General features: G+C 42.0%; 1 protein-coding gene across 2 annotated transcripts in view; it reads left to right on the forward strand.

The window, feature by feature from the left end:
- The window catches only part of LOC117457704 (nck-associated protein 5-like), a 159140-nt gene extending 143365 nt beyond the window's left edge, over positions 1–15775 (forward strand). For both annotated transcript variants that reach the window (XM_034097914.1, XM_034097923.2), the window contains 4 exons: positions 1829–1944; positions 2150–2264; positions 2369–2523; positions 13774–15775. In XM_034097914.1, the coding sequence (XP_033953805.1) occupies positions 1829–1944; positions 2150–2264; positions 2369–2523; positions 13774–14049 (662 nt within the window). In that variant the 3' untranslated portion in view covers positions 14050–15775. The remainder of the gene's footprint in view (positions 1–1828; positions 1945–2149; positions 2265–2368; positions 2524–13773) is intronic.
- The last annotated feature ends 14 nt before the right edge of the window (positions 15776–15789 follow it).

Here is a 15789-nt window from a genome sequence, read left to right on the forward strand (position 1 = left end):
TTACCTCTGAGGCGTGAATGCCACTGAACTCTGTGTTGACACATTTCCCTCAAGGGCGCCAGATAAGAGGAATCTGTTCGCTTTAGTAGACTCTGATCACAATGAGAGTCTTTTTAATTTAAAGTAAATGCTTCTAGGCTGCCAGCTGAGATGACAAAGGACTCTGTGTCCTTTTTAGAAACCCGGAGTCTTCCTCGCTCGAGGACAACTAACAGATGAGATCAGATAAGCATGTCAACACAGCCATAGATCATAAAGCGTACATAACAACATAAACACATCTAAGTGCATAGATTACCTACGTCACAGTTGGCAAATCCCAAAAGAAATAATACAATAATAATATTACAAATAAAAGAATGGATACATTATTAATACTCAGGTATACATGAATTATCTTCATTATAATGTTCTATACTTAACCCTCAAGGATATGCATTTGGTTTCTAACTCTCATCGTCTCCATTGCATACATGTCACTAACTAGGTTACTCCTTTGTGAAGCTATTATCTTTGGGCCAATTCCTTAGGAATGTGTTTATGATCGCTATTCTGATTACAAGAGACAGGTCGAGGCAGCGATGTGCGTCTCAGCTGTGGAACACGGTGATTAAAAGCGCTCTTTATCCAAAGCTTCCCCTCTGTGTTCTATCCTGTTTAGAACCACCACAAGCCAATACAGACACATTTAGTGTTGGCCAGAAGCCGGCTGCATTGTATCGCAGCTGAATGTTAAAAGAGACAATTAAATTGCCGCGGGGCTGAGACAGCAGTGGGCGGGGTGATAATAAGGCAGCGCTTTGTCATTGGGCGGCTGAAAGCCGTTATATCTGGGCTGCCAGGAGTCATGGCGACGGACAATCGCTCGATAGACACCATTAAAGGACACCTATTATGCAAAATCCACTTTTTCATGTCTTTTATACACCAACATGTGTCCCCTCTTCTTCATGTCTTTTATACATCACCATGTGTCCCCTCTTCTCCATGTCTCTTCTACACCAACATGTGTCCCCTCTTCTTCATGTCTCTTCTACACCATCATGTGTCCCCTCTTCTTCATGTCTCTTCTACACCAACATGTGTCCCCTCTTCTTCATGTCTCTTCTACACCAACATGTGTCCCCTCTTCTTCATGTCTCTTCTACACCAACATGTGTCCCCTCTTCTTCATGTCTCTTCTACATCAACATGTGTCCCCTCTTCTTCATGTCTCTTCTACATCAACATGTGTCCCCTCTTCTTCATGTCTCTTCTACATCAACACGTGTCCCCTCTTCTTCATGTCTCTTCTCCATCAACATGTGTCCCCTCTTCTTCATGTCTCTTCTACATCAACATGTGTCCCCTCTTCTTCATGTCTCCTCTACATCAACATGTGTCCCCTCTTCTTCATGTCTCTTCTACATCAACACGTGTCCCCTCTTCTTCATGTCTCTTCTCCATCAACATGTGTCCCCTCTTCTTCATGTCTCTTCTACACCAACATGTGTCCCTGAAAGTTTCAGGGGAAAAGATTCGCTCACTTTGTGTCACGTGCGATATGTTTTGTATATTTCTGAGACCTATAATATGTTGATGAAAACATTATAATAGGGCCTTTAATGTTCGATGGCTTGGATAGAGTCGAGTGCAGCTCCATCATATGTGCACTAAGAAGGATGCACAGGCTGGTGTGTGCTTGGGTGGATGCTCTCACCGTGTGCTAAAGGGAAGATTCTCTCTTTGGAAGAATGAAATGATGAACATGGTCACATGGTGTGTTTAAAGGCGTGGCCTCTGTGCTCACGGCGCGCTGATGCCCGGTGTCTCTCTTGTGGACTTCCAGATGCAATGAGGGCAAAGAGGGCGAGTCTCTGCGCTGCCCTGAGTAACATCTGCACCGAGGACAAAGAGACGGAGACGGAGAGGAAGGTGAAGGCCAAGGACCATGACACGGCTGCTGTAAGTTGTTTACATTACAATCTGCACAACTCAGTTTGAAAGTATTGACTATTCAGTTTTAAAAGTAAATAAAAACACTTCCAGTTATCTGGCAGCAACTGGCTGGAAAAGAACTGCACGAAGCTGCAATTAGATATTCTGTTGTTCCCGTTCTTTATTTGTTATTTCCTCTCTAATGTCTGAACCTTGAACTGGTTTCCGACAGGAGAGAGCCCTCCAGGTGTGCACGTACTCGGGGAGCAGCAGCGACACGGAGACTGAACCGGAGGAAACGGGAAGACCCCCGCAGAGGACCCTGGTCCTCAGATCCAAGAACTCAGGTGTGATGAAGTCGCTAAAGGAATCTTATCCCATTCATCAGTAAAGATAGACACTTAGTTGGGATCCTTTCTTCTCGATGTATAACGTCTTCCTGCACCCACAGTGGGCCAGAGTGAGGAGACCCTGAAGAGGAGCAGTGTGGAGAAACCCCTGTCCATCATGGACTTCTACCAACACGACATGTATTCACACCTGGAGAAGGACACACGGTACGCCTTGCTGCAGGAGTCCTGCCTGGAAGCCGGAGACAGACTAAGTGTGAGTATTAACACTCGTAAAAGCAGCATTGTATCGGGCATTATATATGACATCAAAGAAGGTAGTACTATCTTTAGAGGCTCATTCAGATATTTAAGTTGCTCCAAGGAAGAGGCAATATATTCAAATGTTCTCCTTTTTACTCTTACTCGATGTTTGCTTCACATTTAAAGGAGATTGTTCTAGAATAAATGAATATCCTCATTTCATGGAGCCCACAGGAGGCAGCTTAAAGTCACTTTGCAGTATGAGCACGCTGCGAGGTGTGAGCACTCAATGAAAGTCTTTTGAGGATACAGAAAGACACACACATGTTTCCTATCTACAGCAGAGACATGAGGATGAAGGCATCTCATTTTCAGTTTGTCAGACGGAGTCACGATGAGTCGACTTCACCTTCGCAGCACCTCCCGCGGCACGAGCACACTCGCTTGTCTTTGCTACCGTTGGAATTGTTTACAGGTTTTCATAGAAGAAGTGTCCTAATTGCTTTCGATCGCGTGCCCTCTCGTGTCAGCGGGTATTTGCCTATTAGTATTTAACGCTGCTGAATGACAAATGAGGATCAGAGACCATGAAATGGCCTCCAGCCGGCATGACTCTGTGGGAGAGGCACACTCTGCTCCCGTGCACACACCCTGACACCGAAATCCATACTCTGAAAAAAACATCTAACTCAAGTTCAAAACACAACCGTGTGTATAATGACCTTTGGCGTCTTTCTGCACAACAGTCTCACGGCATTTCGTGCTATAGTCACGAATGTAATGTATTGATTCGTGTTCACCAACACAACATCGCCATCTTATTCGTGTCCCACACAACCATTTTAAAAGCAATGGAAATAATAACAAATTAGAAGGAAAAACAGATTAAAAAAAATACAGATTTCAGTATTCTGACACAGAACGATTTTAGAAGCAGTGTACTTATCTTGGTAGTGTGCTTCGTGCCTGCACCAAATGACAACAAACTAGAAGGAAAAAAAGATGACAGATTTCTGAGGCGCTGAGCCCCGTTTACTTTCCTCGCGGATGGAAAAAAAACTCTGACATTATATAATACATAATACATATGCACACTGCTCCAGCTTTCATCAGCACCATTAGTTATTAAACGGCTAAAGGTCTGAATACGTGGCAGCAGCGTGTAAGATGCTTCACCATTACCTGTAACACAATGGCTGAATGTAGGGAGGACACCACCGCTCAGATGCCCTTGACTTCACTGTGTGACCTTCCCAAGCAGGTATTGTAGTATGAGTCTTACTTTAACAAAGCAAAGTTGAGCGCTCCCACTTGATCCGATAGAGATTTTTTTAGATTCTGATCCGAGGTCCCGGCGGGGGGGCAGTTCACGGAACAGAGCGTTCGATGCGCTTCTCCTTTAGCTGACATGCAAGAGACAACTCACACCCGACAGAGCAGTGTTTGTCTCAGCCTCCAAACCTGTCCCGCATTTAATTGGATGCCAAAGGCTTCCTCTGTGGGCAGCCGTGCAGTGCTCAGAGGGCTGAGCCAAAGCTGAGAGGTCAATGGTTCAACTCCCAAAACAACGAGGAGAAAAGAACACGCACAACACTTGGTCTGTCTCTTTGTTTAAAGAGAACTGGTCCTTCTGCACACCACCTGCATCTGAGAGACTCTTCAATACCAACAACCCGACTGACTTGGATGCAGCCCATAGTGGTTTGATCGACCGCTGTTCTGGACTCCGCTCCACTCACTGTGCTCAGACAGTGTGAGGCATTTAGGGAGCTAGCTCGTACTTGGCCAGCTACAACCCTATAGTATTGCTTATTGTTCATCTGTAAAAGAGACCTTCACATTTGTACAGTATATGAACTAATTATCATGAAACTACATGCAAATAGATGCCTCTCCCACGAAAATAAATGCACATTTTTTGCATAAGTGTGACAGTTATATCATTGATCGCTCCCCCTTTTCTGTAATAAACAGACATGGTGCTTTTTCTTCCATTCTCGGCCGATGTTGACAGTCATTCTGACAATAACCTTATTCCTACGCCTCCATTATGATCAGAGGTGAAGTAGTGGAGTACAAATACTTTGTTACTGTACTTAAGTACATTTTTCTGGTATCAGTACTTTACTCCACTACTTATTTTTCTGACGACTTTTTACTTCTTACATTTTAAGTACATTTCGAAGCCCATACTTCTTTACTTTTGAAGAGGTTTAGTCAGTACTTTTACCAGAGTATTTTTAAACACTTCTATTTCTACTTGAGTGAAGGATGTGTGTACTTTACATGTTACTTGTTATGTTACATTACATGTTACTTGTTAGACGCTTTTATCCAAAGCAACTTAATACTGTGGGCAATCCCCACAGGAGCAATTTGGGGTGAAGTGTCTTGCCCAGGGACACAACGACATGCTGACTGCAGTGGGGTTTGAACCTGATCCCTGATCCGAACACCAATGCACACCCCACTGCGCCACACACCTCCCCACTTTAGCCATCTCTGAATATGATGGATGACTGCAGCTGCACCCATTTCCCCTGCATTACTCCTTTGAAAAAGATCCTCCACGTGCGTGTCCTCACCCCCTCACCCCTTGCATATGCTTTCCTTTTGTCCCCGGCTCGGGACCTTTTGACTGGTTCCGCCGTTTTCATCGGCGGCAGTTTGGGGAAGTTTGGTGTGGGGGGGGGGCTGGTGTCTGAGCCCGGTGATTTAGGCCTCTTTAATAACCTTTCACAGACACTCAGGAGAGTGATGTAAATCTCAGCGGCTCCCATCAGAGCCCACACTGGCCCCCCATTCATCATCCTGACAGCACCTGACAGCCCTGCTAACGGCGGCCCGCTCTCCTCTCCCCCCGTCCACCGACTCTCTTCCTCCCGTGTGTCTCTCCTCATCTCCCTTTTCAGCTTCTCTATTTCTTACTCTTTTTATTGTAATGTTTGAAAACATTGAGACATACAACATACACCCGCATACATCCTCAGATGTGTGCAGACTAGTCAAAGTCAACTTTATTGTCAATCTTTCCACAATCCCGAATACAAAAACAAATATATAAAAATATGTATATATATATACACAGTCAACAGACACATGTATACATATGCACACATTAAGACATAAATAAACAACAATCAATATATACAAAATAACAGTCGCTTCAATAGTTACTGCGCATGTAACATACATTTCTCCATGGGTGACAATCATCTCACTTTAATCATGTAGCAAGATATCTGTGTCTATCTCAGCTTACATACCAATTACTTAAATAAAGTTTCATACAACTAATAAGTGGCCTCATTAAAGTGAGAAACATCAAATAGGAGGGAAATAAAAATATAGTAATAATAATAATAACAAATGAAAAGGGGGTGCCATACAGTATACATATAATTCTCTATTTCTGACTCCAATATATTCTCCTCAGTATTTTGCTCTTGAACGTTTCCTGTCTGCATGATGAGAAAGAAACGGGACATTAGAACTTTGCGTCAAGACTCAGGGAGATTCCTGGATTTTATTTGGCTTGATTCGGAAATCATCTCCATCTCCCCGAGCGTGGAACAGCATGACGACATGGCCAAGCCACAGCAAACATTCCGGGTGACTTGTCATTTGTAATAAGGCCACACTATATCGTCGTACAAATACATATCAACAGCAGGGTATGCTCCTGTCAGACGGGTAGCTTTGCTCGGGGGGGGGGGGCATGACACTGGAGTCAGATGGTAACCAGAAATAGAAAACCTGCTATCAAATTATTCAGACAGTTCGTGGCGAAGGCGATATAGAATCTGAGCAGAAAGCATCGTCTCCATTGTAAAATAATACAGAACTCTCTTCGTCTACACAATGTCAGATTCTCTTGGGCAATGTGACCTTCCTCAAGTGAACACATGTTGCCTCGAGGACACGCTAAACATGTTTATAGCCTTATAAAGGAAGGAAAGAGGTTCTAACAGTAATAATAATACATTTCATTTATATAGCACGCTTTAAAAACAATATCATGTCAAGGTGCTTCACAACGCTATGAGGAGACAATAATAAAACAAATAGAATTAAAAAAGGTATCTAAGGAGCATATTGAATAAACTATGGTAATATAAAAAAAGGTTAAGAGCCTAAAAGGTTAGGATAAAAGATACGTGGACAGAAAGTAGGACTTTGGTGGATTATTATTATTTCTAGCATTAGTTCGATAATGTGTGCTCACTTAGTACTGATAGGAATCCTCCAAAAGGTGGACTGCACCATAAGCAATAGAAAATAGAGAGGTTGTTATCTTGTGAAGAGAATGGATGGCAGACCACGAATAGTTACAAAAACATGGGATTTGATGTAAGATCTCACGCGATGACCTTAAAGCAGAGGAGGTGAGGAGGGAGAAAAAGGTCTGGCTGAAGTCACAATGAAAAGAGCCCTTGGTTGAAAGCAGGTCTGCTGAATTGGAGTTTAGACGGCCCATTACTGACATGTGATGCAGAACCAATTGCTGATTTGGCCCCTCGTGTTTTCAAGTCTCAGCTATGTGTGCAGACATCAGTTTGGTTTCACCTGCAGGTGCTTCAGATACCTGCTTCGATCCGCCGCTAAATTGTGTTCCTCCAAAAATCCAATCCAACCAGCGATAAGACAGCCGAGATATAAAAGGGGGGGGGGGGGGTGACGGAGAAAGACCTGAAGACTGTAACGCAGCTGATCCCATTCCCAGAGGCTGACATGTTCACGGACTAACTTCACATAGTGTGTGGGAGTTAAGTCGATTTAAATCTGCGTTCAGCTCCTTAATTTGAGCTCAACCTCCGCACCTGAAAACGTTTCCTTCTCGCGTTCCACCTGTGGGCAGTGGCACACGTATCTTTGGCTTTTGATATTGTCTTGTTTACAAATTCATTGCTGAGAAATTCAATTCAAATTCAAAGGTTTTATTGTCATCAAGCTAGTGTAGAAATGGCAATGAAATTCTTCTGACCTGAGCTCCTCCCACAATGCAACATACACAAATTAAAAATAGTGCAAAAAGTCTATATACATGTAAATAGAATATGATTTGTACAAGAACAGAGAAAGGTCGCATCGGGGTTATTCCTGCATCAAAAAATAGTATTTTCTTTTATATAAATTCATAAAAATCACTCCTCAGTCGTACAGTACGGAGCCCCTAAAGGGACATGGAAAAAAAAAAGAGAGACAAAAAAAAATAAAGTCAGGATAACGGATTCGTTTCTCGTGCGCACGAGAAACGAATCCGTTATCCTGACTTTATTTATTTTTTGAGAAAGTTACCGATGCACTAAGGAGGAAGTGGAACACGAGACAACCATGTCATTGCAGACTGTTATGTTTACGTGGGGAAATGACAGTGCATACATTATTTGAGATATATTTTGAAGTCAGACTTAATTGTATGGATATTTCGGCCAGGGGTGTAGAGCTATTGGTTTAAGCACCGCATTGGCAAAAAACAGGAGAGTCTGTAAACCAGTCTGCTTTGATCTATGAATTAATGTCCGTGACTCACACACACACACATAGGTACCGAAGTGGGCCGCCCGTTGACAGTTTACGTGGGCTGGGCTGGGTGCGAGTACCGGGCTGATTTTTAGTCCCAGTCCGCCCATAGCTGTTCAATGAAGGTAAACACAGTGTTGGCGGTGCGTAAAAGCTCTTTGAGCGCTGGTGCTGCTCTTCTCTGAGTTACACGTCCCGCTGCCTCCTGGAGTGACCACACACCCCTGGCCGAAATGTCCTTAAAGTGAAGTCTAAGTACGATATATATCTCAAATAAATAATATATGCACTGTCATTTCCCCACGTAAACATAACAGTCTGCAATGACATGGTTGTCTCGTGTTCCACTTCCTCCTTGGTGCATCGGTAACTTTCTCAAAAAAAAATAAAGTCAGGATAACGGATTCGTTTCTCGTGCGCACGAGATACTAACCCGTTATCCTGACTTTTTTTTTTCTCCCTGTTTTTTTTTTTTTTTTTTCACGTCCCTTTAGGGGCTCCGTAGTATAGTGTATACTTACCACATGTATTTACTCATCTTTACAAAAACAATTATTGATGGAATAATATAAAGGCTCTTTTTCTCCTGTCCCAATAGCTCTCATACTTTCACCTCATTCATTTCTTCTTTTCATTTTAAATATATGTATTGCATTTTGACAGGGTAACACAATCAAGAAGGATCATCTTACCAATATGTACCCCCTTTGTTCACTTATCCCACACACAAAACACATTCTCCACATATGCAATCAAATTAAAGAAATAAAGGTCAAGAAATAAAAAAATAAAAAGTAAATAAATCCCAAAAATAAATCAATTATACAAAGAAAATGACAAAGACATCACAACAGTAGGACAATACAGATGTGTACACAACATTTACATACAGGATTGTTAGAAATATGCTTTGAACTCTCCGAATGAGACCACATCGGAGGATTTCTAAAGGATTTCTTGCAGATCCCATTACCAAGATGTAGACATCTAACCCTCCTATACACACACATCTTAATGTGTGTGTATACTCTGTTTTTCTTGTGTGGAACATTGTTGGGTTGGGGTCTGAGTAGAAAACACCTTGCGTTAACATTTCTAAATGGTCCCGGTTTGGAGCGTCTCCGGAGGTTACCTGGACCCTCCAGCCAGCCCTCTGTTATACTTACCTCTGCAAAATGTAGAAAACTGCTCTTCCAGGGGGGGGGGGGACTGCTAAAGCAAAGCTATCCAGAGATGATATTCCCAGGGCTCTGATGCTGATTGCTACAGTAACTAGCTCCCTAAAGTGCGTTCCAACACTATCCAGTAGAGACCTTAAATGGTTGGCACATCATAAACAACAGACTATTTTTAGCTGTGTGTTGTTTTGTGTTCCTCTGTAGACTGTTTGACCGCGCAGGTCGTTAGCAATGATACGCCATTGGGTCATGTGACAATAGATGTAAGCATAAAGTACAAAAGAAGCAGATGGTTGCACTTTGGTTGTTGAGTGTAATCACTGCAGAGTTGCCCGAAGGCGTGTGTCCTTGAAAGGAGAACGAAACGCAGTGTTAAGATAATACCGTTCTTCAATACCTTCGGAACCACAGATGGCAAAAGTACACACATCCTTTACTCAAGTAGAAGTACAGATACTCGTGTTTAAAATACTCTGGTAAAAGTACTGACTAAACTTCTTTACTCAAGTAGAAGTAAATAAGTATGGGCTTTGAAATGATAGTTAAAGGTGGGGTAGGTAAGTTTGAGAAACCGGCTCGAGATACACTTTGTGTTATATTCCATGGAATGCTCTTAACATCCCGATAGCAATGAATATCTGAAGTGCTTTGACAAAAAATCCATAAAAAAATGTCATCTGTGGAAGCCGTGGTGCTGTAAAAAGCACGACCAATCATTTTAGCCGGCCCGGCTAAAGTAACTGGATGACCTACCTGCCTGTCAGCCTTCCATCTGAGCACACAAACGTATCTCGTGCCCTCATGAGTCATTGCTGGTCATGTGCGCGTCCGTGTGTGTTGGAGGAGGGGCTCTATAAGGAAGTGGCAGATTTTTTTCTGGCTGTGTATTTTCAAATTCTAGCGCACTCGAGCTGGTTTCTCCAAAATTACCTACCCCACCTTTAAAGGGGACCTATCATGCAAAATGCACTTGTGTATGTCTTTTATACATGAATATGTGTCCCCGGTGTGTCAGGGAACTCACCAAGTGTCAGAAAACACAACCCTCTCTCTTTTCCTCCATACCCAAATCTCTAAGAACGGGGCTGCAACGGAGCTGATACAGATTTGAATTGTTCTGACGTCAGAAAAGGGGTGCTCCGCCTATATGGGCAACTCTCCACCTATCAGGGGAATGGGGGGTTGCGTGGCATGGTAACAGCATGGTAACAGCATGGTAACATGACGCTCGTGCCTCGCCCCCCTCCTTTGCAGGGGGGCGTGGTCAGCTGCAGATCATTTGCCACAGAATCAGCCCTTGTGAAGACAGGGCTGGAAAAGAGCAAATGGAGTGAAATGAGGCATGGCTAAAATGCATGATCTGTTTGGTATTTTGAAAAAACAACTTCACAGACATGTTTTATATAGGTATGGCCCTACAATATATTATTCAAATATAGCATGATAGGTCCACTTTAAGTAAAAAGTACCCATAACTAGCAGCTGTTTTAAAGAGTACCTGACCTCCCTTTATATTAATAGAACAATAACGTCATTGTTAGCTAATGAATGTTTCCATGCTGAACAACGGCAACATGACAACGTTTCCATTGGTCCCTCTTCTTTAGAGAAGACCAGGAAGTGATGGATACACGGATCGTGATCCAACCAATAGGCACGCAGTGACTCTGAAGAATAATGATCACGCACCAACACACATTCAGACTAAAGGAACCAGCTGTTTGGAAAATGAGAGAAGTAGAAAGTACAGGTATTTGGGTTCAACATGTAAGAAGTAGAAAGTACAGGTATTTGAGTTCAACATGTAAGAAGTAGAAAGTACAGGTATTTGGGTTCAACATCTAAGAAGTAGAAAGTACAGGTATTTGTGTTCAACATGTAAGAAGTAGAAAGTACAGGAATTTGTGTTCAAAATGTAAGAAGTATAAAGTACAGGTATTTGAGTTCAACATGTAAGAAGTAGAAAGTACAGGTATTTGTGTTCAAAATGTAAGAAGTATAAAGTACAGGTATTTGTGTTCAAAATGTAAGAAGTAGAAAGTACAGGTATTTGTGTTCAACATGTAAGAAGTAGAAAGTACAGGTATTTGTGTTTAAAAATGTGTAAAAAGATGTCAGAAAAATAAGTAGTGGAGTAAAGTACTGATACCAGAAAAATGTACTCAAGTACAGTAACAAAGTATTTGTACTCCACTACTTCCCACCTCTGCTCTCTAAAGATTGGTGCATTCAGGACCAAACAGCTACCACTAATTGAAGCAGTGTTAACAGATAGCAGATGTACACGCAGCATTTCCCCTGAGTAACACATTCCAGACTACGCTAATCCATAAAGTAGACTGCCACAAGCTGTACAAGAAGAATAACACATCATGAGACGCAGTAAATTTAACGGGGGAGAGGGGGGGGCCCAGATGCCCACGGATGAACGCCTGCCAACAACCCAGACCTACATTTAATTCACGAGCGTGATCAAAATCTCAATTTACACGCTCTGTTATTGCTCTGCGACAACACTGCTAACTAGAGGATTTACACGGTGCTTTGTGAGGCTGACTCCTCTGATCGGTGTTCACTTTCAGAGGAACAGAAGCATAGATGTGCGACTGGGAACTATTTATATTCTCCAATCCACGATGCATTCAAATACTTTACCATAAATCAACTGGAACCAACTTCCTGTTTTTATTAGGGAGGCAGACAAACGTTTAAGAGTGTGCTAAAAATAAATAAAAGCATCATGTACAGTGGGGCAAAAAAGTATTTAGTCAGCCACCAATTGTGCAAGTTCTCCCACTTGAAAAGATGAGAGAGGCCTGTAATTTTCATCCTAGGTACACTTCAACTATGAGAGACAAAATGGGGGGAAAGAATCCAGAAAATCACATTGTAGGATTTTTAATGAATTAATTGGTAAATTCCTCGGTAAAATAAGTATTTAGTCACCTACAAACTCCACTATGGCCAAGACCAAAGAGCTGTCAAAGGACACCAGAAACACAATGGTAGACCTGCACCAGGCTGGGAAGACTGCATCTGCAATAGGTAAGCAGCTTGGTGTGAAGAAATCAACTGTGGGAGCAATTATTAGAAAATGGAAGACATACAAGACCACTGATAATCTCCCTCGATCTGGGGCTCCACGCAAGATCTCACCCCGTGGGGTCAAAGTGATCACAAGAACGGGGAGCAAAGATCCCAGAACCACACGGGGGGACCGAGTCAATGCCCTGCAGAGAGCTGGGACCAAAGTAACAAAGGCTACCATCAGTAACACACTACGCCGCCAGGGACTCAAATCCTGCAGTGCCAGACGTGTCCCCCTGCTTAAGCCAGTACATGTCCAGGCCCGTCTGAAGTCTGCTAGAGAGCATTTAGATGATCCAGAAGAGGATTGGGAGAATGTCATGTGGTCAGATGAAACCAAAATAGAACTTTTTGGTAAAAACTCAACTAGACGTGTTTGGAGGAGAAAGAATGCTGAGTTGCATCCAAAGAACACCTACTGTGAAACATGGGCGTGGAAACATCATGCTTTGGGGCTGTGTTTCTGCAAAGGGACCAGGACAACTGATCCGTGTAAAGGAAAGAATGAATGGGGCCATGTATCGTGAGATTTTGAGTGACAACCTCCTTCCATCAGCAAGGGCATTGAAGATGAAACGTGGCTGGGTCTTTCAGCATGACAATGATCCCAAACACACCACCCGGGCAACGAAGGAGTGGCTTCGTAAGAAGCATTTCAAGGTCCTGGAGTGGCCTAGCCAGTCTCCAGATCTCAACCCCATAGACAATCTTTGGAGGGAGTTGAAAGTCTGTGTTGCCCAGCGACAGCCCCAAAACATCACTGCTCTAGAGGAGATCTGCATGGAGGAATGGGCCAAAATACCAGCAACACTGTGTGAAAACCTTGTGAAGACTTACAGAAAACGTTTGACCTCTGTCATTGCCAACAAAGGGTATATAACAAAGTATTGAGATGAAGTTTTGTTATTGACCAAATACTTATTTTCCACCATAATTTGCAAATAAATTCTTTAAAAATCAGACAATGTGATTTTCTGGATTTTTTTCTTCTCATTTTGTCTCTCATAGTTGAGGCATACCTAGGATGAATATTACAGGCCTCTCATCTTTTTAAGTGGGAGAACTTGCACAATTGGTGGCTGACTAAATACTTTTTTGCCCTACTGTATATAACAGTTGTTACTGATGTATTTTTTTTGTTGTGCTATTGGTTGCATCAATCTGTTGGTGGGGGGTGGGGGGAGTGTATGTTCGTTGTTTGTACTGTTATGCAATAAAATGCTAAATCTGAATAAAAATACAAATGAAAAAGCATACAGTTAAAGCTGGCTTAAGATGTCAGTCCTACATTTGACTGTATATCATTTTATTGTATTTTTGTTGCCTTTCTGTTGTATTTGATCTCGTTTTATTCCTATCTATTGTATCTTGTCTCTTCATCATTTTCTTGTAATAGTATATTCTAACACTGTCATCACCTGTTTTGTGCTATATGTGCAAACTAAATATGTGATGTTCCTTTTCTCTCTCTGCAGAAAGACATTTCCATGGAGAAAATGTCCGTCGGTACGCAGCCGGACTCTCTTGATCTCTCTTTGGAGTCCCTGAACAAACTGAACGGCAGTTTAGGCCTCCGCAGGGGGGGCTGCCAGGCCGACGGGGGGAAGAGCGGGGGGGACGGTAGCAAGCTGGAAGAGCCCTCCTCCTCCAGCTTCTCCAGTAGGCCGGGGGGGGATCCAGTGGGCTCCCTCAGCGACTCGCTCTACGACAGCTTCTCCTCCTGCACCAGCCATGGCTCCAACGAGGTGTAGGGCCCCCCAGGAGGAAGATTATTCTCATCAAGGCCCCTCCTCTAACACCTAGGTCTCTTCTGAGTGGTAGATATTGTGGGAAACTGAAAAATCTCACTCGTCACCAGTTTCAAAATCAGGATACATGTATTTATTATCCTCTCAAGAATGGAAGTACTCATCACATACAGAGCATTTTTTACAACTAGAACAGTGTCCTTCAAATGCTTATATACAAGAGAGGGAGTTAAAAAGTCCCAAGATGGAGGGTTCAAAGCAGATGTTTTGTTCAGATTAGCTAAGACCCACATCAAAAATGATCATATTTGTCATATGTTGGGCCTTTCTTATCATGTGCTACTCTGATATTGGAAGAGTTCATTCCCAACAGAAACCTTTAGGCAGCCATTTTGATTTGGCTTCACCTTTTTGGATCTGGTCTTCAAGTTTGACTTATTCATGGGGAAAGACTGGACTTCAGCCCTGCCCTCTCGACAACACAAAGCACTTGATGAACTTCAAAGCAAACACCAAACCAGGGCTTTAAATACGTGGTGGACTGGAGAGCAATACAAAACGTTGTGTCATCGCAATGTGTTTTCTTCTTATCATTGCACTGTAACAAATACTGTACAAAGTTAGTAAGGAGAGTCGAGACAGTTGCTGTGATTGCATTCCTGTTTGCTAGGAAACTACATTCAAACCTTTTTATTTGTTGCTGCTAAATGTGGAATCACAAACGATAACCTTGGTTTCTTTTTCTTCCGTGATGCAATACTTTTTACAAATCACAACAGACTTTCATTTTTATTTTTAAAGGTAAAAACCCGTTGCCAATGTTGTCTTTGCGTGTTATTTTGAGCATCAAATGACATGGAAATCTTCAGTTTTAGCAGCAGTATGTAATCGTGTTAACTTAAGCAAAAAGCATATTATGTTTTCCTCGTGGCATATTTCCAAAAAGAGAAGATTTTTCAATTTGTGACACAGGTAAAGCAAAGAGTCATTGTGGGTAGCTCAGGGAAAATACGGACTAATGTAGATTGTAAGAAACTACAAAACCACTCGGTAATATTCTGCTTTTTTAGATGTTAGAATCCACACCGCTTAGTTTATACACCTGAACTCGCCAAACCTCAGTTTTCCTTTCACAGCTGTACATTACGTTGTATATAAAAATGACATATAAGTTAATATCAGAATGGGCATTGCTGATTGATATATGCAAATAAGGAAAAAAAAGATGTACATTATTGCCAATCATTCAAGGTTTCTAAGTCTACTGTTTGTATCTTTTTCTTTAGGGGTTCTTGTTTAAAGCAAAATCTTTATTTTGATCGATAAGAGCTTATACTAAAATATGTTATCACTTTATTTTCAAGACATATTTGAACTTTTAGGTGAAGTTATGCCAAATTTCTCTCTGGAATTTGACCAGCTGGTGCTAATCAACAGAGCCGACTGTGTGTTTCAATTTTTCTATGAAACTGTTAATATTGTATGAAGAGACTTGTGTATTTTTCTAGATGTCCAGTATTTATACCCACATTTTGTACTGTCAGACTGTAGTGTGAGTATCATGCTTCACCTCTCTCCTTAAATGTTCCTTTGTAAAGAGAAATGGTTACCAGCAGTGTTACTTTGGTAATTATTATTAATGTTATTATTATTACTACCGTGTGCAATTCTGTCTGTTACAGCAGACTTTAATGCTATATTTTATGTAACTATTTCCTAAATAAATATGAGAAATTATTTCAA

This window comes from Pseudochaenichthys georgianus, chromosome 2 (assembly GCF_902827115.2).
Source record: "Pseudochaenichthys georgianus chromosome 2, fPseGeo1.2, whole genome shotgun sequence".
Classification (NCBI taxonomy): domain Eukaryota; kingdom Metazoa; phylum Chordata; class Actinopteri; order Perciformes; family Channichthyidae; genus Pseudochaenichthys; species Pseudochaenichthys georgianus.